The following is a 26118-nucleotide window of genomic DNA, read 5'->3' on the forward strand; positions in this document are numbered from 1 at the left end:
TCAGCGAACATCACAGTGAACGCCACAACATCAGCCCAGCATCACGTGTCTCACTCGTTCACTTTTTGATTTGACATATGAGTAATTTGAGTTACGAGCTCCGTCACAGAACGAATTAAACTCGTAAGTCAAGGCCCCACTGTATAGTAATAATGGTCACTCATAGGGTTGCTGTGATGAATATATGAAAACACATGTGTAATAAAGTACCACATTCTTGGCATATAGTAAGGGCCCAATATACTAATATGTTTAATTAAACTTTTAGAATAATAAGAAATACAGGAACTAAGACTCACTGAAGTTTGGAAGAGGCAGAATTAGAACAATAGGTATTAATACATGAAAATTTTTGGTTTCATCTGCTAATAGGGAATAAAGATAAAAATTAATGAAGAAATTTTAATAAATTAGTGAATCAGAAACCAATAGGAAGTGATTCATTAGTTTGGAAATACATTTTGGAAGGTAGCCACAATGATGGTTATTTTAAGAGATAAAAAGAGAGAAGTTAGCTCTAACCGGTTTGGGTCAGTGGATAGAGCGTCAGCCTGCGGACTCAAGGGTCCCAGGTTCGATTCTGGTCAAGGGCATGTACTTTGGTTGCGGGCACATCCTCAGTAGGGAGTATGCAAAGCAGCTGATGGATGTTTCTCTCTCATCGATGTTTCTAACTCTCTGTCCCTCTCCCTTCCTCTCTGTAAAAAATCAATAAAATATATTTTTTAAAAAAGAGAGAGAGAAGTTATGCATCCTGGGTTTCATTTAGGCCCTAAAGGGCATTTATGGCCTCAGAACAAGTTTATGGCTCAGCAAAAATCACGTATTAGTTGCTGTCATGGAATAAGAGTGTGAAATATGCCTAACTGGTTTGGCTCGGTGGATAGAGCATCGGCCTGCGGACTGAAGGGTCCCAGGTTCTATTCTGGTCAAGGGCATGTACCTTGGTTATGGGCACATCCCCAGTGGGGAGTGTACAGGAGGCAGCTGATCGATGTTTTTCTTCATGGATGTTTCTGACTCTATCCCTCTCCCTTCCTCTCAGTAAAAAATCAATAAAATATATATTTTTTAAAAGTGTGAAATACATTTTTTTGTGTGTGGTTATAGAAAAGCTATAAGGTAGTGACCGCTTTGGAGTGTCAGATACTGAAATTTTCTACTCATTTTAGGTGAATTAAGTACTAGTAAGATTTGGAGTATAAATTGAGTTAATTTTATGGAGAATTGATTTTCTCTTTAGACAGTAAAATAAATTGCTGTGGTTTCTCATCATTCTGCTTACTTGCTTTTCTCTTCCTCTTCATCACCATAAAGGAACTTTAAACCAACTATAGTCATTGAAATTAACAATTAGCCTTCATATTTTAATGTTTCTTAATTTTTTTAAAAATGTATGTTTTTTAGGCTTGCCGTATCCCAAACAAGCACCTCTTCTCACTAAATGCAGGAGAACGAGGATGTTTTTGTCTATCTTTCTCTCACAATGGAAGAATATTAGCAGCAGCCTGTGCCAGCCGAGATGGATATCCAATTATTTGTGAGTAATAATCTTATTTGCTTAATTTTATTGGTCTTTGGTTTTTAAAATTCGTTGAAACTTTAATTTGAATAATCCCCCAGCACTACTAAATTAAATAGATTTCAAGTAAAGTAACAGTTCTCTTTAATAATTTTAAACTTTCCTAGACAATATGTTTTTAGGTGTAGAATTTTACACTTTTCTATTCTATGTTTTTAGAAGTGAAATTTTTACATTTTCCTAGATGATATGTTTTCAGAAGTACAGTTTTACACTTTTCTATACAGTATGTTTTCAGAAGTAGAATTTTACACTTTTCTATACAATATGTTTTCAATGTATACTGAAGGGTGGTAAATTATTTTTAAAACATGCAGGAGGATTTTTGTAAGCATTTTATATTTTAAACTAGTGACCTGGTGCACAAAATTTGTGCACATTAAAAGGGAATTAATTAGAGGAAATATTTTAATATTGCTATTTACCCTTTCTCTATAATAGAAGTGTCAGAGATGAAAGAAAATTAGTAAAATGTATATGAAAATCTTCCTTCTGTCAGAGTCTGGGGTGCACCACGGCAACCAGAGTCAAGTCCCTGCCCACCCATGTGCACCTCGAAATTACACGAGACCCAGACCCGGCCGGCCCCACCCCCATTGGGCTAGATCCAGACCCGGCTGGCCCCACCCCTGTCAAGCCCCACTGGGTGGGGGGCGTGGCCTCCGGTCGACTGGCCTGGTGCCGGGGCAAGAGGTGTGGCCTGAGGTCCCCTGGTCCGGGCTGGGAGGTGCGCTTTGAGGTCCTCTAGCCTGGGCCAGGGCAGGGGGCATGCCTTGAGGTCCCCATCAAGCCCTGCCAGGCGGGGGGCACAGCCTTAGGTCCCCGGGCCTGGGACAGGGTGCACAGCCTGAGGTCCCCCAGCCTGGGTCAGGGTGGGCGGCGTGCCTTGAGGTTCCCTGTCAAGCCCCGTGGGCGGGGGCTGTGGCCTGAGGTCCCCTGTCAAGCCCTGTCAAGCTCTGTCGGGTGGAGGGCGCGGCCTGAGGTCCCCTGTCAAGCCCCACCGGGTGGGGGGCACAGCCTAAGGTCCCCTGCCCTGGACCAGCGCCACGCAGCCTCAATAAGATTGCTTATTAAGGCTCGTTACGGGAACTCGCCTCTGTTGCTGGTGCAGCCATCTTGTGTTACGGAATCCCTGCCTCCACTGTGGGCGCAACCATCTTGACCTTTATGGTGGGGTGGTCAATTTGCATATTCCTGCTTTATTAGATAAGATATACAAATTTAGAACCAGAAGGATAATAAATCTCAGGAGGAATTTTAGTCTAGTTTAGTCAGTCAATAGCAGTACTAATTTGAATTATGAAAGTCTTCAAATTTGTAATGCATTAGAATAATAAAAATTGGCTTGGAGGACCTGAATTAAGACTTCTTATTAAGATAGAGAAGTCAGCAGAAAGGCCAAAAACCCATTCTCAATTTGCCTTTAAAAACTATAGGAAACTGTGTTAATAAATATCTGTATCTCTTTGGAGATTTTTTAAATATATACATATATAATACTCTTTGTAATACTTTAAGCAATAAAAATTAAAAAAAATAAAATAAAAGCAAAAAAAAATAAATGAGCATTATCATAGTCTTCTAGACTTAGAGGCATTGCTACTTTCCCTTACTTCTTGCGTAGTAATGAAAACCAGCTCACCTCAGTTCCTTATGAGTGTCTGTTTTAAGCACTACATCCTATAGAACAGTGGTTCTCAACCTTCCTAATGCCGCGACCCTTTAATACAATTCCTCATGTTGTGGTGACCCCCAATTTCATTGTTACAAATTGAACATAATTAAAGCATAGTGATTAATCACAAAAACAATATGTAATTATATATGTGTTTTCCGATGGTCTTAGACGACCCCTGTGAAAGGGTCGTTCGACCCCCAAAGGGGTCGTGACCCACAGGTTGAGAACCGCTGCTATAGAACATGCCTCAGCTTCACACAGTTATTTCTTTGTTGATTTGCTTTTTTTCAGCAGGGACTTATAATCAGCTTGATTAGCATTTATTAAATAAATATTCTTCCTTATGAAATAATGTTAGTTTTAAGAAATACAAAATTCTTTGTATAGTTTGATTGCAGCTATGCTATTTTAAAAATTCACCAAAACCTATGCATAGGGGGGAAAAAAGATTCTTAGGAAACATACTCCAGAATATTAATAGTGATTTCATTCTTTGTGGTAATGGGAGAATTATTTGCATTTTGATTTATATGTTTTCAACATTTCTGTGATAAATATGTGCTACTTTATGCTTAAAAAATCTTGTTTAAAATGATATATAAATTTAGCTTTACTTCCTGTTTAAATCTTAAAATACAGAAGAAGAATCTTTTTTTATTTTTGATTGATTATGATGTCTCCTTGGAATTTGTTTAGCTTGTAGAATATGCAAATTAATGTTTTTCACAATTTTAGTAATATTTTTGTCTTTATTTTTTAAGTGTTCTTTCTGCCTCTTTATATTTCTTCTCTTCTCCAGGACTCCCGTAATTTCTGTATTGGTACATTTGATGGTGTCCCACAGCCTCTGCATTTTCATTTGTTTTTCTTTGTTCTTTTTCTTTCTGTTCCTTAAATTACATAATCTCTCCATTGACCTGTCTTCAAGTCCTGATTCTTCTGCCAGTTCAAATCTGCTGTGAGCCCCTCTCAGTGAATTATGTTAGTTATTGTGCTTTTCAACTCTATAATTACTGTTTGTTCTTTTTTTTTATAATTTCTATTTCTTTATTAGTAAGAAATTCTCACACCTTAATTCTTTAGACATTGTTTTCTTTAGATCTTTGAACATATTTATAAGCATGGATTTAAAGGGAAGACTAATGTTAGGCTTCCTCATGAACAGTTTCTATTGACTGCTTTTTGTCTGTGTATGGTCATACTTTTCTGTTATGTTTTTCTTTTCACACCCCCTTAATTTTTTTGTCGAAAACTGGATACATTAAATATTGAAGTGTGGCAGCTCTGAATTCATATTCCCCCACTCTACCTAGTCAATCAGGATATGTTGTTTTGTTTGTTTAATGACTTTCCTGGACTAATTCTGTAGTCCTTTGCCTTGGTCATGTGTTGCCACTGAAGTCTCTGTTTGGTTAGTTTAGTAGTCAGCTAATGGTTAAAGGGAGATTTTTTAAAATGCCTTGAGTGAATAGGTCTCACAGAGTTTGCTGAGAGGTTCTGAAGGTGTTGTATTGGAATACACTTTCAAAACTTTAGCCTTAGCCTCCACGCGCACAGCCTTTGCTTATGCCAGAAGTACTTCTGTGCTGCTTAGTATCTTAAGCACAGTTAGTTTGACCACTAGGTGGAAGTAGAGACTTGGAAACTTTGTTGTTCTGTTAAGTTATTATCTGAGATCAGTGACTTTTCAACTTGTGTTCCGATAGAATTTTTAAAACATGTAATACCTAACTATTTATTCAGGGGCATTGACCTCTCTACCCTTAGATTGTGAAATTTAAAAATGACACCAGCCAACGCAACAATAGTAGTCCGATGTGAATGAATCAAAAGCATACCTATTATTTTGGTCAGATAGGCAAAAAAAATATACTTTTTGGTGTGCTGCAGAATTTTAGCAATTAGTTTCTCTGTGCCATGAGATTAAAAAGGTTGAAAATCGCTGTCTTAGATGATGTTATTGTATACATTAATACAGCAATACTATACTGTTTATCAAATTGGTTGCCTGTCAATTCCTTTACTAAATCTAAAATTTCAGTGTTAGAATTTTTTTCTGACAATAATACAATTTAAATTTTTTGTTACTTCAAATAAAATTTTGATTACTTCAAATAAAATTGAATCAATTTTCAGGTAAAATAATACCTCTTTAATGAAAGCCCAAATTATAGAATCTTTTAACTGAATTATAATTTAAATGTTATTTATTATATGACTAATTGACTATCAAAGATTATTAGGAAAATTGCTTTGGAGAAATGAGAATAATTGTTCATTGTAGTATATGTAAAATTTTATGTGTAAATTCTTGTGCCTAAAACAAGTGAAAAACTCTTTGTGAGTAGATTCTAAAATATTTTATGCTGAAAACCTTTGGTCATATTCTTAGAGACATTGCTTACTTTACAAATTATTATAAATTTTGAATTTGTATATTACTGTATTAAGGATCCTCTGTCTGGAAACCTACTAATTTTTTAATATTTTCATTAGTATATGAAATTCCTTCTGGACGTTTCATGAGAGAATTGTATGGCCACCTCAATATCATTTATGATCTCTGCTGGTCAAAGGATGATCACTATATCCTTACTGCATCATCTGATGGCACTGCCAGGTAGGTATATTTGTTTAGTATTCAATGTGTATGCTGTTTGCCATCAAGAAAAGCAAAGAGAATATAAAGTGATAGAACTACTCTTATGCTTCAATATGTTTGTTTATCAAGGGATTATCAGGATTGTTGATTAATTAAATAAGTAGTGAAAACTTTTTTCTTGAAGACATATTTGCAAAATACATTTATTTGTGTAATATATAATATTTCTAGTCCTCACTGTCTTTAAATGATCATTATGTACACTGTTCAATTAATGCTTTGAGGTGAGGTTATTAATCAACTGAAATATTTCCTAGAATATAAGCTCTTGATGGTAGGGGTTCCATCTTCACTCTTAGCTGGATGCAGAGCCCAGGACACAGTGGTGCTCAGTACATAGTGTAGGGCAGTGATGGTGAACCTATGACCCGCGTGTCAGAGGTGACACACGAACTCATTTTTTTGGTTGATTTTTCTTTGTTAAATGGCATTTAAATATATAAAATAAATATCAAAAATATAAATCTTTGTTTTACTATGGTTGCAAATATCAAAAAATTTCTATATGTGACACGGCACCAGAGTTAAGTTAGGGTTCTCAAAATGCTGACACGCCGAGCTCAAAAGGTTCGCCATCACTGGTGTAGGGTAAATAAATGAATATCACCTATGTTTAAAAAACTTTATAGTTTGTCAGATATTTGTATTTTTCCAGATGTGAGCCTTAAAAATAACCCTTTTCAATTTAATAAGTTTCACAATAGAATATTTTAAGAGCTATTTTTTAAAGTTTCATTTACATTTTTTTTTTTTGTAGCTGCTTGATCTGCCTTGGATGTTTCTAAAATTATTGTTAGGCAGCTGTTTAAGATGCTTTTAAATATGTCCTTTATAAATGTCTTTTTTGTTATTGTTGTTGTTAATCCTCACCTGAGGGTATTTTTTCCCCCATTGATTTTTAGAGAGAGTGGAAGGGAGGGGGAGAGAGAGAGAGAGAAACATTAATGTGGGAGAGACAAATTGATTGGTTGCCTCCCACACACTCCTACCGGAGTGGGGATCAAGCCTGCAACTGAGGTATGTGCCCTTGACCAGAATCGAACCCACGGCCCTTCAGTCTGCAGGCCGACGCTCTAATCACAGAGCCAAATTGGCTATGTATGGTCATACATTGCTTAAATATGTCCTTTGAATTTGATTCCAACAAATGGTATTTGTTATCTCTACAGACTAGGAAACTGACATTTAGAGCAGTTTGAGATCCACTCTGATTTCACTCTTACTTATGCTTCCTGTTCTTTTAAATACATTCTATAGATACTTCTAGTATCTGGGTCCCTTTTTCTACTAATCTTATTGGCTTCCTTCTCAATACAAAATGTCTAATTGATTAAGATGGTATCATTACTGTTTGTTTATATGTAAATGAAATAGATGACAACTGGTGACAATGGATTTTTACCTCTCTGTCTAGCTGGGAATCTACTACTATTAGTTACTCTTAATAATATCCTCAAGAATGGCATAGCCGTTCTGTCAGATGCCAGGTTATGCCAGAGAAAAACACGTAACCTTACTAAGACCTGACTGGGTTTGTCAATCTGAAAATCACTTGAGTTTTCATCTCTCCTGAGCAGTCCTTTTACTCATTTTTATTCAGCTATCCTTTCTCACCCCTCTGGCAATAGATCTAAACGTTACCATGCTTCAAGTTCTCTACACTAAACCATAATCTTCCTATTTTCATTAGATGACTGCCTTCAATTTATAGTGAAATTTAGCCAGACATGAACTTCCTATATTTCCCTCTGGTTTCCCATCTACTATCTATAAACTAGAGGAATGGTGCACGAAATTCGTGCACTGGGGGGGGGGGCATCTCTCAACTCGGCCTGCACCCTATCGCAGTCCAGGATGTCCGACTGACAGCTCCTGCATTGAGCATATGCCCCCTGGTGGTCAGTGTGCGTCATAGCGACCTGTCATTCTGCCATTCGGTTGATTTGCATAATAGCCTTTTATTATATAGGATGTACCCACCTTTACTCTGTCCATCTCTCTTAGCAAAGAAGTATGGGTGCTTTTAATCGCAGCCCTTTAATCTACAATCCTGTTAACTTCTATTTCCTACATCTCTTGACTCTTTAGTGTCTTTCTCTCTATTTATTTTGCACTCTCATCTTAGAAATACAGCACATATATGATCTCCAACCACAGATCAAAAATGCAGTTTCAAAATACATTAAAAAATGTGCATATAAGTAAGTGGACCATTGTAGTTCAAACTCATGTTGTTCTAGGGTCAACGGTATGCTCAAATCTCATCTTTAAAAAATCTTTTTCTCAAGTCTTTCTGCCTTCCAAATACCACATCATTTTTCTTTCTACAACATCAAGAGCATCCTACACACAATTGTCTTTACTTCAGCCCAGTTAGTCTGGCTTTTACTCCCACCATGCTATGGAAACCTTCAAGAGGTCAGCAGTTATTTGCTAATTTCCAGATCCATTGGCCAGTTTTAGTTCTTACTTTCTTGCCTTCACTACAGTATTTAATTATTGACCAATCTTAAAATATTTTCAATTTATGGCTTTTATTGACAATCTCTTTTTTTTCTTTTTAGGACTCCGACTAATTCTCATTCTCTTTCTTTAGTTCCTTTCCTCTACCTATTCTCTATAGATGTTTATCTTCAAGATTCTTTACTTGATTGTCTCCCTGGTTTGGTGTGCTTATCCTGGCCTCTCTTGCCTTTCCTGGCTTTGAATCCACTTCTATGCTAATGACCTTTACCTCCCACTTTTTTCTGAGATTGACTTTCTATTCCACACTTCTGTCTGGATTGTGTCCAGTGGCACCTCAAGTCCAAAACCAAACTTACCAAAATCACTAAACTCTGTCTTCCTCTTTTATTCCTTTTATACTGTACTAGAGGCCCAGTGCACAAAATTCATGCACGGGAAGGATCCCTAGGACTGGCTGGTGATCAGGGCCAATCGAGGCCTTCCAGCTGCTGGTGGGGCCTTCCTTCATTCCACGCCACCCCCTGGTGGTCAGCGCATGTCATAGAGAGCGGTCAAACTCCTGGTCTCCCAGTTGAACTCCTGAGGGGACACTTTGCATATTCACCTTTTACATATATATAGATATTTTTAATGACAGCCTTATCCACCCTGTCTCCCAGGCTGGGACTCAAGAGTAGTCCTCATCTTTTCTTTTCTTTCCACCATTTATTTCTACGTCTAAGTAGTACTAAAGTCTGTCAATTCTCTCTCCTAAAGGGCTCACCATTCTATCATCCTTTTTATCCTCACTGCTGTGGCCTTAATTCAAGCCCTTGTTACCTTACCCTCCTCCAAAATCATCTTCCATAATGTCTTGATTTTAAATAATCTCTGATTACCACTGCCCTTAAGAAAATGTTCTAGTTCCTTAGCATGGCATGACAGGCTATCTCTCATTGGCCTTACATTCCTCTCTTGTGCACTTCCCATTAATGCTCTGCCTTATCCATACCATCTTTTGAAATATCATTGACATCTTCTTTGGCATCTCCATGCCCTGTTACCTTTCCTATTCTTCCTATGCTTAAATGCCCTTCCTGCCCAACTCACACAATAAACATTTCTGTGCCTTTTGTGAGCCATTGTGGGCTCATAGTCATCCTTCAAAACCCAGGTCAGATTTCACCGTTTCTTGAAGCCGTCTTGGTTTCCCCACACAACATGTAATATATTGTAATAAAGTAAGCTTTTTTCTTTATGTGGCTTTGAAAGTGATACTAATTTAGGACTCCTTACATCATAAAAATATTGTGAAGGATTAACTGAGTGAAGAAAGAAACATGGTGGCTAGAGTGAAAAAGGCAGTGAGGTTCTAAAAGAGGGAAGGAATACATACAATGAGTAGGCCCAAGTTGAAAGGAAGAGAATTGACGATGCTTCAAAGTGGCAGCAGTATGGGTTTCTGCCCTTGTATCCCACTTCTGTCTTCCTCGAGATCACTGTCACTTGTCATCAGTAGTATTTCTTTAATAACTGTTCCTACCTGGATAGCTCCGGGCCATAAGGATTTAACCTAAATCTCCTTTTTTAGTTATCTTCAATCATCAAAGACTTTTCTATGTATAATGGTCCCAAATAGGCCCACCCCCTCTCTCTTCATATACTGTTTTAATTTTGGTATGGTTTTTCTTTTCCAATTGTAGTAACTTTTTGTTACAGACATCTGGTCTTTACAAATTTGTGTATCCTTCTTTTCTGTCTATGATGAGCCTGATATTTTCCAAAACCCATTAATACATTTGTTTTGATCTTGGATTCTACCATTGATTGTGTGACTAAAGCTACCATTGATACCAGCTTTGTTTTCCCATAAAAAGCTTCGTTTTTATTTTAAAGCTAGTGGCCCAGTGCACGAATTCATACACCTTGAAAGGAACTGTGGGCCACGAGGCTGTGGTGGGCACAGGGGCGGGTCTTGGCCCATCCTCCGAGCCCCTGCCTGGCCCCTCCTGCCGCAGCCCCACTCCCGCCGCTGCCGCTCCCATGCACTGATGGTGCTGGCAGCGGGTGCAAGAGGTGGCTGCTGGCCCCAATCGCCCCTCAGGAGCAGGGGGAGGTGTTATATTTCATGTAACATAAGTTCACTGAAAGTATTACTATGGTTAAAGTGTTTCTATTCTGACACATGTGCTTTGTTTATACTTGAAAACATGTTCTTTCACTTCCTTCATTATTAGTTTGGATTCATAGTAGTTGAAGATCATATTCTGTATTTAAGCAGCTGCTGAGAAAATTCATAGAATGTTATTCTTGAATAGCAACTGTATTTTTTTTTATTGACTTAATTTTCATTAGTTCTTAGGCAGTAATTAAAAGGATGTATTGTAAATCCCCATATTAAAAGATAAATGTATTCTTCAAATTCTAGTAACTTAATCTTTTAAAAGTCCAGTATTCCACACTCATATAGCACCTGTCTGTTGCTAGATTTTACCTGTTTTTACACATTGATTAGAATTGACATAACAGCTTAACCCTTAGAGTTAAGACTATAGCAGTGATAATAATGTTAATATTTTTAATCATCCATTATTTATAGGTAGAGATAATGAGAGTGCTTAATATTGAGTTGTCTGTTTTCTGGCATTTTAATCTTATTTTACTAAAGTATTTATATAGTAATTTCATTATGGCTTATAGGTCTTTGAGATCTTCATGTTTATCATCTGTATTACTAATATAAAGTTAATAGAGTATCCTATTATCTAACCCTCCACTAGTAAGTACTTTGCAAAAGCATATTCATAACCTAAATGGGAAATCATTAAAGTTTCTCCCTGTATCTTATTTTTATGCATATTGTATTAAATGCAATATTTTACCAATTATTTTATGTGTATTTGTTTAATCAATGTCAAAAGTAGATAGATTTTACAAAGACAGACAAATACAGTTTTTAATTTGATAGTATAAATTATAATTAGTAAACAAATTCACCATTACGCTTGATAATAACTGTAAGACATAGCTTTGTCAAATGTAAAGAACCCCAGCCATCAAATATGTGATTAGATTAATTTTTAGTTACAAAATTTAAATTTAGTTTATCATTGTCACTTGCTTACTTACATCCCATTGGCTATACTGATTCCTAGAGAAACTTTTAAAGAAACTTGGGTCTTTTAGAAGCAACATATAACTTTTTATCCTTTTCCAGGATATGGAAAAATGAAATAAACAATACAAATACTTTAAAACTTTTACCTCATCCTTGTTTTGTCTACACGGCTAAGTTCCACCCAGCTGCAAAAGAGCTGGTGGTTACAGGATGCTACGATGCTGTGGTACGGATATGGAAAGTTGATATGAAAGAGGATCCTGCCATATTGATCCGGCATTTTGACACTCACAAGAGTTTCATCAACTCTCTCTGTTTTGATATTGAAGGTATGTCAGTGAACATATTCCAAATTAAAGCTAGTTGTATGAATAATTAAAATTTGCTTTATCTTACTAGGATAATAAATATTTAAGCATGAGAGGGAGTTTATGTATTGATGATTGTTTGTGTATACTGAGATTTATGCATATTTTGCAGATTATGTGATAGACCTGGGCATAGATTTGGCACTGAAGGAGTTGTGTTTGTAATTTTAAAGGCATTAAGTTCCTAAACATTTAGATTTAACTAATCTTTGCTGTAACAACCAGTCATGTTCCAAATTTCATAAATATATTTTATTGGGTTGGTGATCATCTCCTTAGTACTTTTCTTAAAATGGCCTTTTAACTTAAATGGTAGAAAGAAGATAAAGAGAAAATCCCAAAAGAATATTGAAAATATAAATTTTAAATGTACTAACATTATTATTTTTTTAATTCAGAAGCATATAGAAGGGAAATTTGCAATTATTTAAAGGTTTATCTTAGTATATGAATAGTGTAGATGGTGATTTAAAGATATAAAATATAGATTATTTTATTAACTGGAAAAATAGAGAAATGTAGTATATCTATCAAATAGTCACTTTTTTACATTATTTAAGACACTAGATATGTAGACTATAGCTATAATTAATTAGTATGGGATCCAGATTAAAGTTATATTACTAATGTACTCTGTTCAACTCTCAGGCTGTTAATATATTGGAACACCTTCAGAAAAGTCAGCCAACAATAGAAAGGTATCTGAAAACTGTGTCATTATAGAAGTAGCTCAGATTATAAAAGGGAGATGAAGAATTTCTTCATTATTTGGCTAAGTTGTGTTGCTCCAGTGGATAAAGATAAAGCCAAAGCTACAGAAGACAGATTTTCTTTGCTCAGAATTGGAAAAAAAGCATCCTAATACATAGAGCAGTTTATCATTTGAGTAACCTACTTTTTAAAATATGAAATTCAGTTTCTGAATGGCCATAATGGTGTGTAAAACATTTCTGAGTGGGCATGAAATTGAACTTGATGGTATCTACTAGTAATGTTCCATTCAACTTTAAGGTGGGTGGACTTTAAGAATTAATGTTGTCCTGGGCAGGCAGCTCAGTTGGTTAGAGCATCATCCCAGTGCACCATGATTGTGGATGTGATCCCCTCTAAGGACACATGCAAGAATCAGCCAATGGCCCTGGCCAGTTTTCTCAGTTGATAGAATGTTGGTCTGTGTACTGAAGGATCCCAGGTTCAAGTCCAGTCAAAGGCACATGCCTGGGTTGCAGGCTCGATCCATAGTGGGGGGCGTGCAGGAGACAGCCGATTAATGATTCTCTATCATCATTGATGTTTCTGTCTCTCTCCCCCTCTCCCTTCCTCTCTGAAATCAATAAAAATATATTTAAAAAAAGAATCAGTCAATGAATGCATGAATAAGTAGAACAACACATCAATATCTATCCGTCTCTCTCCTGCCTCCCCATTCTCTTTCTCTCTCTCTAAAATAAATAAATAAATAATTTTAAAAAGAATTAATGTTAAATTGGTACACCTGTTATTTATTTTATTCATTCTCTGATCATTGAGTACCTGCTGGGTCTCAGGCATTATGCTAACAGTATGTATTAGAATAAAGGTGTTTTTCTAGGAATATAAAGCAGATTATGTAAATTGATAAAGGTGAGCAATACAGATACATATTGGATAATTCAGATAATTTGTTTGGCTTTGGAATTTGAGCAATATACATATGTACTATGATGCTCATTTCTTTCTGTATTTAAATCAGAGAAATCCAAAGGGAAAGAAATCATCAAAAATAATTCAAGTGGAAAGTTCATTTAAAGATAATTGGGATTTAAGTGTTAGCTGTGTTTGGTTTTCTGGCTCTTTAAATTGAAATATCTTCTGGTAATCCTAGGATTCTTTGACTGTTTTACTGGAATGCTTTTTCCCAACTTCATACTATTTCTCTCTACCCCTCTGCATAACATTAATCAGTGAGTAATTTTATTTTCTTAAATAGGTCACCACATGTATTCAGGAGACTGCACGGGGGTGATTGTTGTTTGGAATACCTACGTCAAAGTTAATGATTTGCAGCATTCAGTGCGCCACTGGAGTGTAAATAAGGTAGAAAACCACATTTCATTAATTAAAGAAATTAGAAAAAACATTGAACAACACGGCCTTAAAATAAGGAAGGCATCAGGGCATTCTGTTCTCTCTTTTCAAAAAAATTAAGGTTTTGTTATCATTAAAAGTCTGTTATCACTGATTAATTACCATGTCTTTCTGATGGCTAATTGATGATATAGTAACTTAGTGAAAATTTTCTTTATTTTGGCCAGGCTTCCCTTTAATTTTCTTGAGCTCTAATTTGCACTGGCATTCAGTGCTTCATTACTGAAATTTATGTTTATATGTTATATTACATTACCATCTATAAGTAGTAATTTATGTTTCAATTTATTATTCCTCATAATAGATTATAACAATTGTCCTTGTGTGAGGAACAGACACTGTACATGTAAAAGAATTTTCATGAACTTTAGTTAAGTCCCTTGAGTCTATCAGATCTGTTTAAGAAACCAAATATTCTATTTTAAATCATCAGATTCATGAATGATGGCTCAGGATTCATGTTGTAGCTTAATTTCACACAATGTGAAAAGAATTCTAATTACTTATGTACCTGCGGGATTGGCCAGTCCCTGAAGGCACCAGTTCCAATCATCTGAGTCTACAATGCAGAGTCTATTATTTGTGTTAAAAAGCATGTGTTTCTTTACCTCAGCGTATTAACCAAAAGGGAAATTTACCTTGAAAATCTGCAGCCTGGTGTGGTTACTTGAGACAGTCAGAAGCCAAAAGTCAGGAAATGAGCTGGACTTTGTACTTAATGCCCCAGGACAAGCCAGAGACTGCAGCTTCTTACTGGTTCTCCTCAGCCAGCCGAGTGAGGGATGCTAAGCTGTGTCCCTCAGTCCTTTAAGGTGAAGTGTCCGTGTGCTGCCTTGATACAGAACCTGGGCTTCACAATTAGGCCTCTTCTAGTTTAAGCATGAGTTTCATAAAGAAAAATATGTGCTGGGGGGTGGGGGTGGCCAATGAGGAAAAAAGGAGACATAACGTAATACTATATGTGATACTTTAAACAAACAAACAAACAAATAAATAAATAAAATATGGAAGAAAATATTACAAACATGAAGTCTGCCAGCACTTTCCTCGAATTTGTACCTAGCATTCGTTATACAGTTTTCTTTATATTTTGCACATTGGCATCCGGGTGAGTGTTACTCCAGTTGCTGAAACCTCCAGCAGTGCATCTCCCCCCTCAAATGGTTGTTCTTCAGCTCAGTAAAGCCTCCATCTGGGGTGTCAGTGTTTGACTTTTCCTGCAACTTTAAAAAAACAGCTGACAGCAGGTCTTAGTGTCAAATAGCAATAGCAGAGGCTCACCTGGATTGTAGCAGTTTGGAGCCTACCTCTGCTGACACCAGCCCACCTCTGAAGAGGATACCCTCTAAGACAGTGATGGCGAACCTATGACACGCGTGTCAGAGGTGACACGCAAACTCATTTTTTTGGTTGATTTTTCTTTGTTAAATGGCATTTAAATATATAAAATAAATATCAAAAATATAAATCTTTGTTTTACTATGGTTGCAAATAACAAAAAATTTCTATATGTGACACGGCACCAGAGTTAAGTTAGGGTTTTTCAAAATGCTGACACGCCGAGCTCAAAAGGTTCGCCATCACTGCTCTAGGAAAAAGGGGCAAAAATCAATATGCAGTCCTCAAGGGGGAAGAAGGATAATTTGTAATTCTGCCAACGCGTTAAAGCAGACTTCTCGTCGACTGTGGACTTTAGTCTAAGCAGTTTTGCATTTGTAATTTTTTTCTTCCTTCTGGTTTTCCAAACAAGAAGGACCTTTGGTTATTATTCTAATTAATGCCAGGCTTGTTCAGGCAGATTCTTCATCAGCGTTTATGTATTTCTTGACATGATTAGTCCGGCATCTTCTATAGCTGTCTTAAATAACTATAAGAAAACACCGAAAATTACAATCTAAATTGTAATTATTTCAGAATATTTTGCTGATGATATACCTTTTCAAAACAAGTGGAAGTGTGTGAAGAAATAATCTGAGACTGAAACAAAACTTGAAAGTTAATTCTGCACTTTGAATTTATAAAAAAAAAATGGAAGCTTTCTGACATGATGATAAACAAAAAGTGCAATGTTAAAAGATGTGTTTATAGGAAGTGCTTCTTGTTTGGGAATATACTACCAAGACTCATACTAACATGGTATTAGATAACAACCAAAAAATACATTTTATCAGCTTTTCAACCTTAAATTGAAATTAATGGGAATCCTTTTAAACAATTTTAAAGCATCCTGTATAGTATAATTAAAACTTATATCTTAAAATTAATTTTTACTTTTGTTCTTTAAGAAGGGTTTAACATTAGACAAACTTTACAGTGGTAATATATAGTCCTTTTTGTATCATTTTAGGAAATAAAAGAAAGTGAGTTTAAGGGGATTCCAATAAATTATTTGGAGGTTCATCCCAATGGAAAACGTTTGTTAATCCATACCAAAGACAGTACATTGAGAATTATGGATCTTCGAATGTAAGTATATTTCACTATTGACAGGTTAAGCACTCATAGAATAAGTAATGAATTAATTCATATTTATAAAATACAGCTGTGATTCTCACCTAGATAGTTTTGTCCCTCAGGGGACATCTGGTAGTGTCTGGGGACATTTTTGAATGTTGTTTATCTAATGGATGGAGACCAGAGATACTGCTAAGCATCCTATACTTCATAAGATGGCCCCCAAAGAATTCTCTGGCCCAAAATGTGAATAGTTTTAATGTTGAAATGTAGTTAGTTCGTTTTTATTTTCACAATTTAAAAGAACTTCTGTCATGGAATATCTTTTATCTCTATGATACTGATATAGCATAGTATTATGATACAATGTCATAATTGAATGGGAGGGCTTTTGAATAATTCATCCTTGTTTTTTGTTTGTTTGTTTGTTTTATTTCTGAAAAAGGCCTATGAAGGGAAATACCTTTAATGTAAGAGGCAGAAGTAGAGTTCTGGGAGAGTCAGCATGGACTTCTGGTGTGCTTTTGTTTCAGTATTGAGTTCCAGCAAAGCAAAGGGGAGGAAGCTATGTTATCAGATTTCATTATTGCTTTTAGAAAGGCAAATGTGGCGATCTATATTAGTTTAATTTGCAGTTCTCCTTTTAGGGCTAACAGGTAAGCCCTTAAATATTTATGTAGAATTGTCCAAGACACTGGCATGGGTGCTGGTGGAGCGTGATTAGCAGAAGTAGCTCATCAGGAGTTTACAATCTGGATGTACTGCCTCTAGAATGACACACAAAACATTTAATTAGGTTAAACTGAGATCTTCAAGGACTGAAATCTGCTTATTCTTTTTTCTATATGTAGCACCCATACTATGCAGCAGACAGCAAGTACTCAGTATGTTATTTTCATTAATCCTCACCCAAGGATATTTTTTCCATTGATTTTTTTTTTTTGAGAGAATGGAAGGGAGGTGAGAGAGACAGAGAGAGAGAAACATCAATGTGAGAGAGAGACATCGATTGGTTGCCTCTGGCATGTGGGCCAGGGATCGAGCCTGCAACCAAGGTATGTGCCCTTGACTGGAATCAAACCTGAGACCCTTCAGTTATAGGGTTGATGCTCTAACCACTGAACAAACTGGCTAGGGTCTCAGTATCTATTTTTAATGAATATAAATAAACTAGAGGCCCAGTGCACAAAAATTTGTGCACTCGGGGGAAGGGGGGTCCCTCAGCCCAGCCTGTGCCTCTCCCAGTCTGGGACCCCTCAGAGGATGACTACCTGCTGGCTTAGGCCTGCTCCCCGGGGGATAGGGCCTAAGCTGATAATCAGACATCCTTCTGGAAGCCCGGCAGCCCTCAGGGGATGTCCACTTGCCAGCAGGGAGCAGATCTAAGCTGCAGTCAGACATCCTTAGTGCTGCTGAGGAGCCAGGAGAGGCTACCACCACCACCGCTGTATTGGCAGCCATCCAGCCTGGCTTGTGGCTGAGCAGAGCTCCCCCATGTGGGAGCACACTGACCACCAGAGGGCAGCTCCTGTATTGAGCATCTGCCCCCTGGTGGTCAGTGTATGTCATAGTGACCAGTCATTCCCAGTCTTTCTGCTGTTAGGGTCAGTTTGCATATTACCCTTTTACTATATAGGATAGAGTCCTGGTGCAAGGGTGGGGGCTGGCTGGTTTGCCCTGAAGGGTGTCTTGGATCAGGGTGGGGGTCCCGCTTGGGTGCCTGGCCAGCCTGGGTGAGGGGCTGATGGCTGTTTGCAGCTGGTCACACCCCCTTCAGGGTGGGGTCCCCACTGGGGTGCCTGGCCAGCCTGGATGAGGGCCTGATGGCTGTTTGCAGGCTGGCCACACCCCCTTTAGAGTGGGGGTCCCCACTGGGGTGCCTGGCCAGTCTGGGTGAGGGGCTGAGGGCCGTTTTCAGGCTGGCCGGCGACTGAAGCTCCCAGCCTCTCCTTTTTTTCTTTTTTTTTTATTCTGGGATTTATTTACCTTCTATAATTGAAACTTTGTTGCTGTCACTGGAGCTGCTTCTACTCGCTCCAGCTCTGAGGCCACGGCCTGCTGAAAGCAGGTATCTGGGGTTTGTTTACCTTCTATAATTGAAACTTTGTTGCTTTCGGAGCTCAGAGCCGAGCCGCGGCAGGCGGGGAACCTTGGCTTCCTCCATCACTGGAGCAAGCAAGCCTCCTTCTCGCTTCAGCTGCGTGGCTGCCGGCCGCCATCTTGGTTGGGTTAATTTGCATATCTCGCTGATTAGCCTATGGGAGGCATAGTGAAGGTACAGTTAATTACCATCTTTGTCTATTATTAGATAGGATAATATAAGGATTACATTTTTCATGACAATAATGATGGTGGCTATAATAGAGTCTTTCTGACAATAAAGGTGGTGGCTATAATATAGGCTTTATGGAGAGGCAGGCCTTTGAGCTTAATCTTGAAGAAGAGAGAGAATTTAGATAAGGTGAAGTGTATTAAGTAGGAAAACATGAAAATCCTGGAATAAAGTTCAGAGGTGGGATTATATAAGTTGTATTCTAGGCAGAGGGAGTTAGTCTGTATGATTTTGTTATTCTTTCTCTTTTTTAAAAAAAATATATTTTATTGATTTTTTTACAGAGAAGAAGGGAGAGGGATAGAGAGTTAGAAACATCGATGAGAGAGAAACATCGATCAGCTGCCTCCTGCACACTCCCTACTGGGGATGTGTCCTCAACCAAGGTACATGCCCTTGACCGGAATCGAACCTAGGACCCTTGAGTCCGCAGGCTGACGCTCTATCCACTGAGCCAAACTGGTTAGGGCTGTTATTCTCTTTTTTAAGCAATATAGTTTTCAGCATTAAGATTATGCTTGGTCTCAGAGGCAAACTGCTTAGAATAAAATACGGCCTTTTCCACCCCTTGCTAGCTGATTTGCCTGTGTGCCTCTCTTTTCTCATCACTCAAATGAGAGAGATAATATATACTCATAAGAGTTTGGGGGGAATAAACTAGTTTATATATGTAAAGTACTTAAAATAGAGCATACTAAAGGCCCGGTGCACGGATTTGTGCACTGGTGGGGCGGGTCCCTCAGCCTGGCCTGTGGGGATTGGGCCGAAACTGGCAGTCCGACATCCCATGAGGGTTCCCAGATTGCGAGAGGGCTCAGGACAGGCCGAGGGACCCCACCGTTGCACAATAGGGGCTGGAGAGTGACTGTGGGAGGGCTCCAGGGTGTGTCTGGCCCGTCTCGCCCAGTCCCGATCAGCCGGACCCCAGCAGCAAGCTAACCTACCAGTCAGAGCGTCTGTCCCCTGGTGGTCAGTGCATGTAATGGCAACTGGTCGAATGGTCGAATGAGTGGTCGAACACTTTGCATATTAGGTTTTCATTATATAGGATGGCAAGGACTGCAGAAATGTTTGACTTTGTAACCTCAAGAATTTATGTTAAGATAATATAAAACTGCAAAAAATTAGATAATAGTGTGAAGGTTACCAGAGAAAAATGGGGTGGGGGATAAAGAGGAGGTCAAATTACGATTAGACTTTGGCTGGTGAGCACACAATGGAATATACAGATGATTTGTTATAGAATTGTATGTTTGAACCTTATATAATGTTATTAACCAGTGTCACTCCAATCAATTTAATAAAAATAAATAAAAATAGTACAAAAATAGATATACAATATTTATTATAGAAATCGTGTTCATAGTAGGCGAAAGCTGGAAATAGCATGTGTTGTCCAACAATAGGAAATGTCTTAAGATACACTTACACAATGATATAACATATACCTATTAAAAGGATAATGCATAATCTATGTATTCTGACATAGAGGGCCATTACTTGTGATTTTTTGCTGACAGAAAAAAGCAGATAACAGAGCAGTGTATGTAATATCCTCTCTGTAAATCGGGGATGATAATAGCACCTGACTGACACATAGCAAGCTTTAAATTAAAACCGGGTTAGCTATTTTTCATAAGCAAAAAAGCTTAGAAGCCTGTATGCCATATTTAATAGATGATTTAATAATATGTCTGTCTAATGTTTCTGCAAGAACCAAGTGTAATTTTAAAAATTCATCACATGGAAAAAAATAAAAATTCTGTTCCTTTTTTAGTAACCAACTCAAATGCTACTTCCACAATGTAGTCTCTCTTTATAGCTAGAAATAATTTTTCTTACCCAAATCTACAAAGTACTCTTTCTTTTCTTCTCATGTGGCACTTTCTACATCCACTTACTGTATTACATTGATGCATTCCTTCTTTCTCCTACTAATTCTAAACTCCCTGAGCTCCGTACTCTGTTCTTCAGTCTGCATCCATCATAGAATGTTTTCCACTTAGCAGATTTTCAAAAATTGTTTGTTCAATGCAAATCAAGTATTTAAAACTTTTTACCACCCAGATTTTACATTTGTAAAATCTTTTTTGTTTAAAGATTAGCAGCAAGGAAATTTGTAGGAGCAGCAAATTATCGGGAGAAGATTCATAGTACTTTGACACCTTGTGGGACTTTTCTCTTTGCTGGAAGTGAGGATGGTATAGTGTATGTTTGGAACCCAGAAACAGGTAAATATTTAATTAAAACTTGTTTTTATTTTTGAAGAAGTGTGAAACTACCATTTTATGGAATAATTTTCAAGGAAGTTCTGATTGCAGGTTCTCCATTATGTTTTCCGGAATTGGAACGCTGATAATGGAAATCAGCTGCAGTCTAAATTTATATTAAATTCTATTCTTTATTATTTTGATATATTCATGGATTTTGAATTCCACATTATAATTTAAGGTTTATTTCCTTGTCTGTAATGAGATATGGTGGATCTTATAAAAGTATTTAGTGAGGACTGTAATGTAAAATACAAGCGTTACAAGCTGAATTTGGAGTATAAGTAGGTATAGAGTGGTGAAACATCTACAATATATTTTCATTAGAAACATTCCTGTTAAAGCTTTTGATGTATGAAACTCAGTAACAATTTACCTGAATTACTATAATTCACTTCTTTTCCAATAAAATAAACTATTACATTGGGAAATTTATTTGTGTCTTACCTTTGCTATTTTATAAAAGCTATAACTACATAAACATTTTTAGCAATAGAGAGAATTTTATGAAATTCACTGTATAATTTCTTAAGAACAGTATTTAATTTCCCCTTGTTTATTCTGTTGGTCTTTCCTTTAGGCATTTTTGACTGGTTAGTTTGTTGGTTTTTTTGTGTTTTTTTTTCTTACTGCATTTTTATATTTTAGCATCAATTCAAAAATGTTAAGCCTGGCCAGCATGGCCCAGTGGTTGATCATTGACCTATGAACCAGAGGGTTGCGGTTCGATTCCCAGTCAGGGCACATGCCCAGGTTGCGGGCTCGATCCCCAGGGTGGGGTGTGCAGGAGGCAGTCAATCGATGATTCTCTCTCATCATTGATCTTTTTCTCTCTCTCCCTTTCCCTTCCTCTCTGAAATCCATAAAGTGTGTGTATATATATGTATTTTATATATATATATATATATTTTTTTTTAATGTTAAATCTCTTTTCCTCTTAAATAAATGGATCTAGAGTTTTTGCTTTTTGAATTCTGCTTTTCAGAGGTTTCTTAGACGTCTGCTGTAGGCCTCTTTTAGCCAGTAGTAATCATATATATTTTTAAAGGAGATGATACCTCAAACAGCCTCTGGAAAAAAATTAATCCCCACCAAGCCTTCCCCAACCAGAGAGTCTCTTCAGTTTTAGAGTCCTGCAGTTCCTCCCTACTTCTCTCTGGAGTTCTTTGTTAGCTGGCATTTGCTCAGCCCTGTCAAACCTCAGAGTCAGGTACCTCTAAACTCAGTCTATTTTGTGCCTTGAAAATCTTGTTGAAGAGTTTGGATTGAGAAGTAGAAAGAGGAGGGCCAACAGAATGAAAAAATAAATATAATTATGTAATTCAGTAGTACTCAAATATTTATAAGTATATGAGGTTTTCATGTAGAAAACATGAGCTTTATATTACTTTCTATAAATATTTTCGATAAGTTGCAGAATAACCTTCTAATAAGAAATAACAATACACATTATTGAATCTTTTCTTATTTAGGAGAACAAGTAGCAATGTATTCTGACCTGCCATTCAAGTCACCCATTCGAGACATTTCTTATCATCCACTTGAAAATATGGTTGCATTTTGTGCATTTGGGCAGAATGAGCCAGTTCTTCTGTATATTTATGATTTCCATGGTAAGTCCACTGCTTGATAAGAAAAGAATATTTAGAGTCACCTTTACATTTATACTGAACCAGGAATTGTGAAGTCTGACAACTGTCATTCTTTGTATTAATAAAGCTCTCTCGAATATATTGTAAGAGCCATGTACATAAATAGATTATATTATTATTGTATTATAGCATTTTATTTGTCCATAAGCACTATTATTCTGGAGTTTAAATATCAACAAAAGTACACATAATAGTTGTGCCCTTACATTGGAATCTCAGAAAAGTGTCATCATTTTTCTTTATAAGTCAATTTAAATAAGCAAAATTCATCTAAAATTATCTGGGAATGGTAACTAAATTTAAAAGGTATCCCTGGCTGGTGTGACTCAGTTGGTTGAGCATTGTCTTGTACACTGAAAGGTCTTAGATTCAATTCCCAGTCAGGGCACATACCCAGATTGCGGGCTTGATCCCTGGTCAGGGTATGGGAGGCAACCAATCCGTCTTCCTTCCTTTTTCCCTCCCCCCCTTCCTTCCTTCCTTCCTTCCTTCCTTCCTTCCTTCCTTCCTTCCTTCCTTCCTTCCTTTTCTTTCTTTCTCCCTCTTCCTCTTCCTCTTCCTTCCTCTCTTTTTAAAATCAATAAAAACATATCCTCAGGTGAGGAAATAAATAGACAAACAAATAAATAAATAAACATTTAGGAAATACGGATCTTTAATGTGTTCAGTTGAATATTGAGTTAATTTCTTATTCTCTGTTTTTGTATTTTACTAAAACACATAGTTTTAATAAGTTGTAGTTTCTTAACATGAAAAGAAGACAAAAAACTAATGTCAGTGAAAGTAAGATCCAGAATTATAAATCTAATATCATTGCTATGCTAAAATTATACTGTTCTATCATTCTGAGAGATAAGGAAATAAAGACTAGACACATTTTTTCAGGAATAGCATGGCATTCTTAGAATATACGATTTATGCTATTTTTTATACATTTCTTTAATTTCTGTCCTGACATTAGGATTTCATTGTTCTGTATTGTACTGACAGTGCTGTCACTCTCAAAATTCATTTTTTTCATATATTAAAAACTTTATTCATTTCTTTGATTTGTTTAAGATGTCATGTATCGTCCGTCATTCATTTTTTTTGCTAAACTGGGATAGCTTACACATAAATGTGGCACTAGTGGGACAAAGTGTTTTAAATTAATGAAATGTGAATGCTTAAGTTATTTGCATTAATACAGATTGAATTGGTAATGGCTGTGATAAGTCCTAAGTTATTAAACAAGTTCTAAACCTGAAGTTCTTGATCATAGTATGGATTTTATTATGTCTTCTCAGGCAAATTATATGAGAAAATAATGTGTAAAATTGAGACTTATCTTATTTTAAATTACTTTGCAGAGAATTAATAATGAATTTCTCTAATGTGGCGAGCCAGCATGGCCATGGCATACTCAGTCCCACGTTGGGCGCCATATGTGCCGCGCCAGCTCAGCCAGGTTCGGTGAACCTGAGAGGAGGTGGTGAAGGATTGAGAAGACAGATAAGAGAAGAAAGCTGGGTCTGGATGGGACGCTGTCCTCTCTGATGGAGAGCTAGCGACAGTGCCACAGACTACAAGCCGTGTCTTTATTTTATAGCCAGATTCCACGAGGCAAAGTAAGGGCGTGGTCAAGATGTTTACAACATTCTCGTGGTTTTCAGTCCTACTCAGTTACATGCACCTGAACTCTATCAAGCCCACATCACTCAGGCATGTGGGGCCATGTGTTCGGACCATAGGTTCAAGCTTACAACTATAGCTGTTGGCTATAATTATGCTGGGAGGGCTTTGCCCTCCAAGCTGGGACTTGCACGTGGCCATGAGAGGACTGTGCCCTCTCATTAGTCTGAGCTTTGAACCTGTCCAAACACTATAGCCACTCTCCACACTCTAACATGTTCAGATTTACGGAACACCATTATTAATAGTAGAATTGTTAAAACAACATAATACCATTTACTATTACAAGCAAAAATAAACACTGCCTGATTATAGGAAAAGACAAATGGCTTTCTCAAGTCATCCAGTGTCCAAATCTGGTGGCTGGTTAAACCTTGTATCCTGAAACAGGTCTTTCTATGTGCTCCCCCAAATCTTCACATAAAGGAGAAGAACTCTACCTAAGGACTTTATAATTAGAACTGTTATATAGGAAATAGACTCCACAGTTATTTCCTCAGACTCAAGAGGTTTCATAACAGTCTTCATTCAATTTCTGATTTTTTTTTAGGCTTTTGAAATTTTCACTACACATGCAAGTTAAAGTTCCACTCTTTTTATTTCCTTCAGTTATTTTTTTGTTGTTGTCATTGATAGAGGGATTTCATCATTAGATTAGTCCAGTCAGGTTAGCCCATATGGCTTTTAGACAATAGGTTTCCAACTAAGAGGTTCATTCTAGAAATGCCAGTGAAAGAGCAGGGTTTAAGGCTCAGTTCTGTTTCTTTTTTAATTTTTTTCATTGATTTCAGAGAGGAAGGGAGAGGGAGAGAGAGAGAAACATCAGTGATGAGAGAGAATCATTGATCGGCTGCCTCCTGCACGCCCTTGGGATCAAGCTGCAACACAGGCATGTGCCCTGAATGGGAATCGAACCGTGACCTCCTGGTTCATAGGTCGATGCTCAACCACCGAGCCATGCTGGCCGGGCTCCGTTCTGTTTCTTTAGTGACCTTGCACAAGGCTCTTGCCTTCCTAAAGCTCCATTTTCTTATTTAGTAAATGGTTCTCCTGCTACTAATACCTGTGCTACCTGTTATTGTGAAGATACTATAAGACAGGGACTGTGAAAGTACTCTGTAAATTAATAAGCACTAGATTAAAACAAAGAAAGGTAAATGGGTTGTTATCATACTCATCCAAACAATGTATACTTGATTTTATGGGAACTTATGTTTTTATATGCTGGTAAGCATCTATATATTGAATAGAATTGAAAAGGGTTTTTTTCCCCCCTCTCTAACTCACTCTTTTGGTAGCCTTTTCCTTTTACTTATTAGACTGTGTAACTTTTTAGGTCAGTTGTAATAGAAAATAAATGTAAAGTTAAGAACATTGTGTTATATCCACACTATCTTAACGTGGAAAGAGGAAGGAGTTCTAAGTATTTTAGAAATGATCAATAATGCATATGAAATTAAAATTTGTGCAATGTATTTAGAACATGATTTTTTATATTCTAACCTTTAAAAACAAATGAAAACTTAAAATGTTTTTAACATATTTTCCCAACTCTTTGCTGCTTATTTTTAAAAAGAGGAAGCTTAGGAAGAGGTTACATAATCTCAAGCAATCCAAGTTTTAGCACAGTTCTTGTGCATGGTATATATCCATTAGAAAATGAAAGTTCTCAGACTAAAAGATTTTACTCATTAAATACAGGCCAGAATCATCAAGTCAAATAGTCTTTAAATATTTTATTGAAAATATAATGTGTATG

At 37.0% G+C, this 26118-nt stretch overlaps 1 protein-coding gene across 22 annotated transcripts in view; it reads left to right on the plus strand.

Moving 5' to 3' along the window:
- The window catches only part of AHI1 (Abelson helper integration site 1), a 215986-nt gene that overhangs the window by 26607 nt on the left and 163261 nt on the right, over positions 1-26118 (plus strand). For all 22 annotated transcript variants that reach the window (XR_001347206.2, XM_023750222.1, XM_023750218.1 and 19 more), the window contains 7 exons: positions 1408-1540; positions 5757-5880; positions 11585-11814; positions 13823-13929; positions 16328-16446; positions 20867-20997; positions 22509-22649. Coding sequence is in view for 21 of the 22 variants with exons in the window: in XM_023750222.1 (XP_023605990.1) it covers positions 1408-1540; positions 5757-5880; positions 11585-11814; positions 13823-13929; positions 16328-16446; positions 20867-20997; positions 22509-22649 (985 nt within the window). In the remaining variant the exon portion in view is untranslated. The remainder of the gene's footprint in view (positions 1-1407; positions 1541-5756; positions 5881-11584; positions 11815-13822; positions 13930-16327; positions 16447-20866; positions 20998-22508; positions 22650-26118) is intronic.

Source organism: Myotis lucifugus, unplaced genomic scaffold (assembly GCF_000147115.1).
Source record: "Myotis lucifugus unplaced genomic scaffold, Myoluc2.0 scaffold_11, whole genome shotgun sequence".
Lineage (NCBI taxonomy): Eukaryota > Metazoa > Chordata > Mammalia > Chiroptera > Vespertilionidae > Myotis > Myotis lucifugus.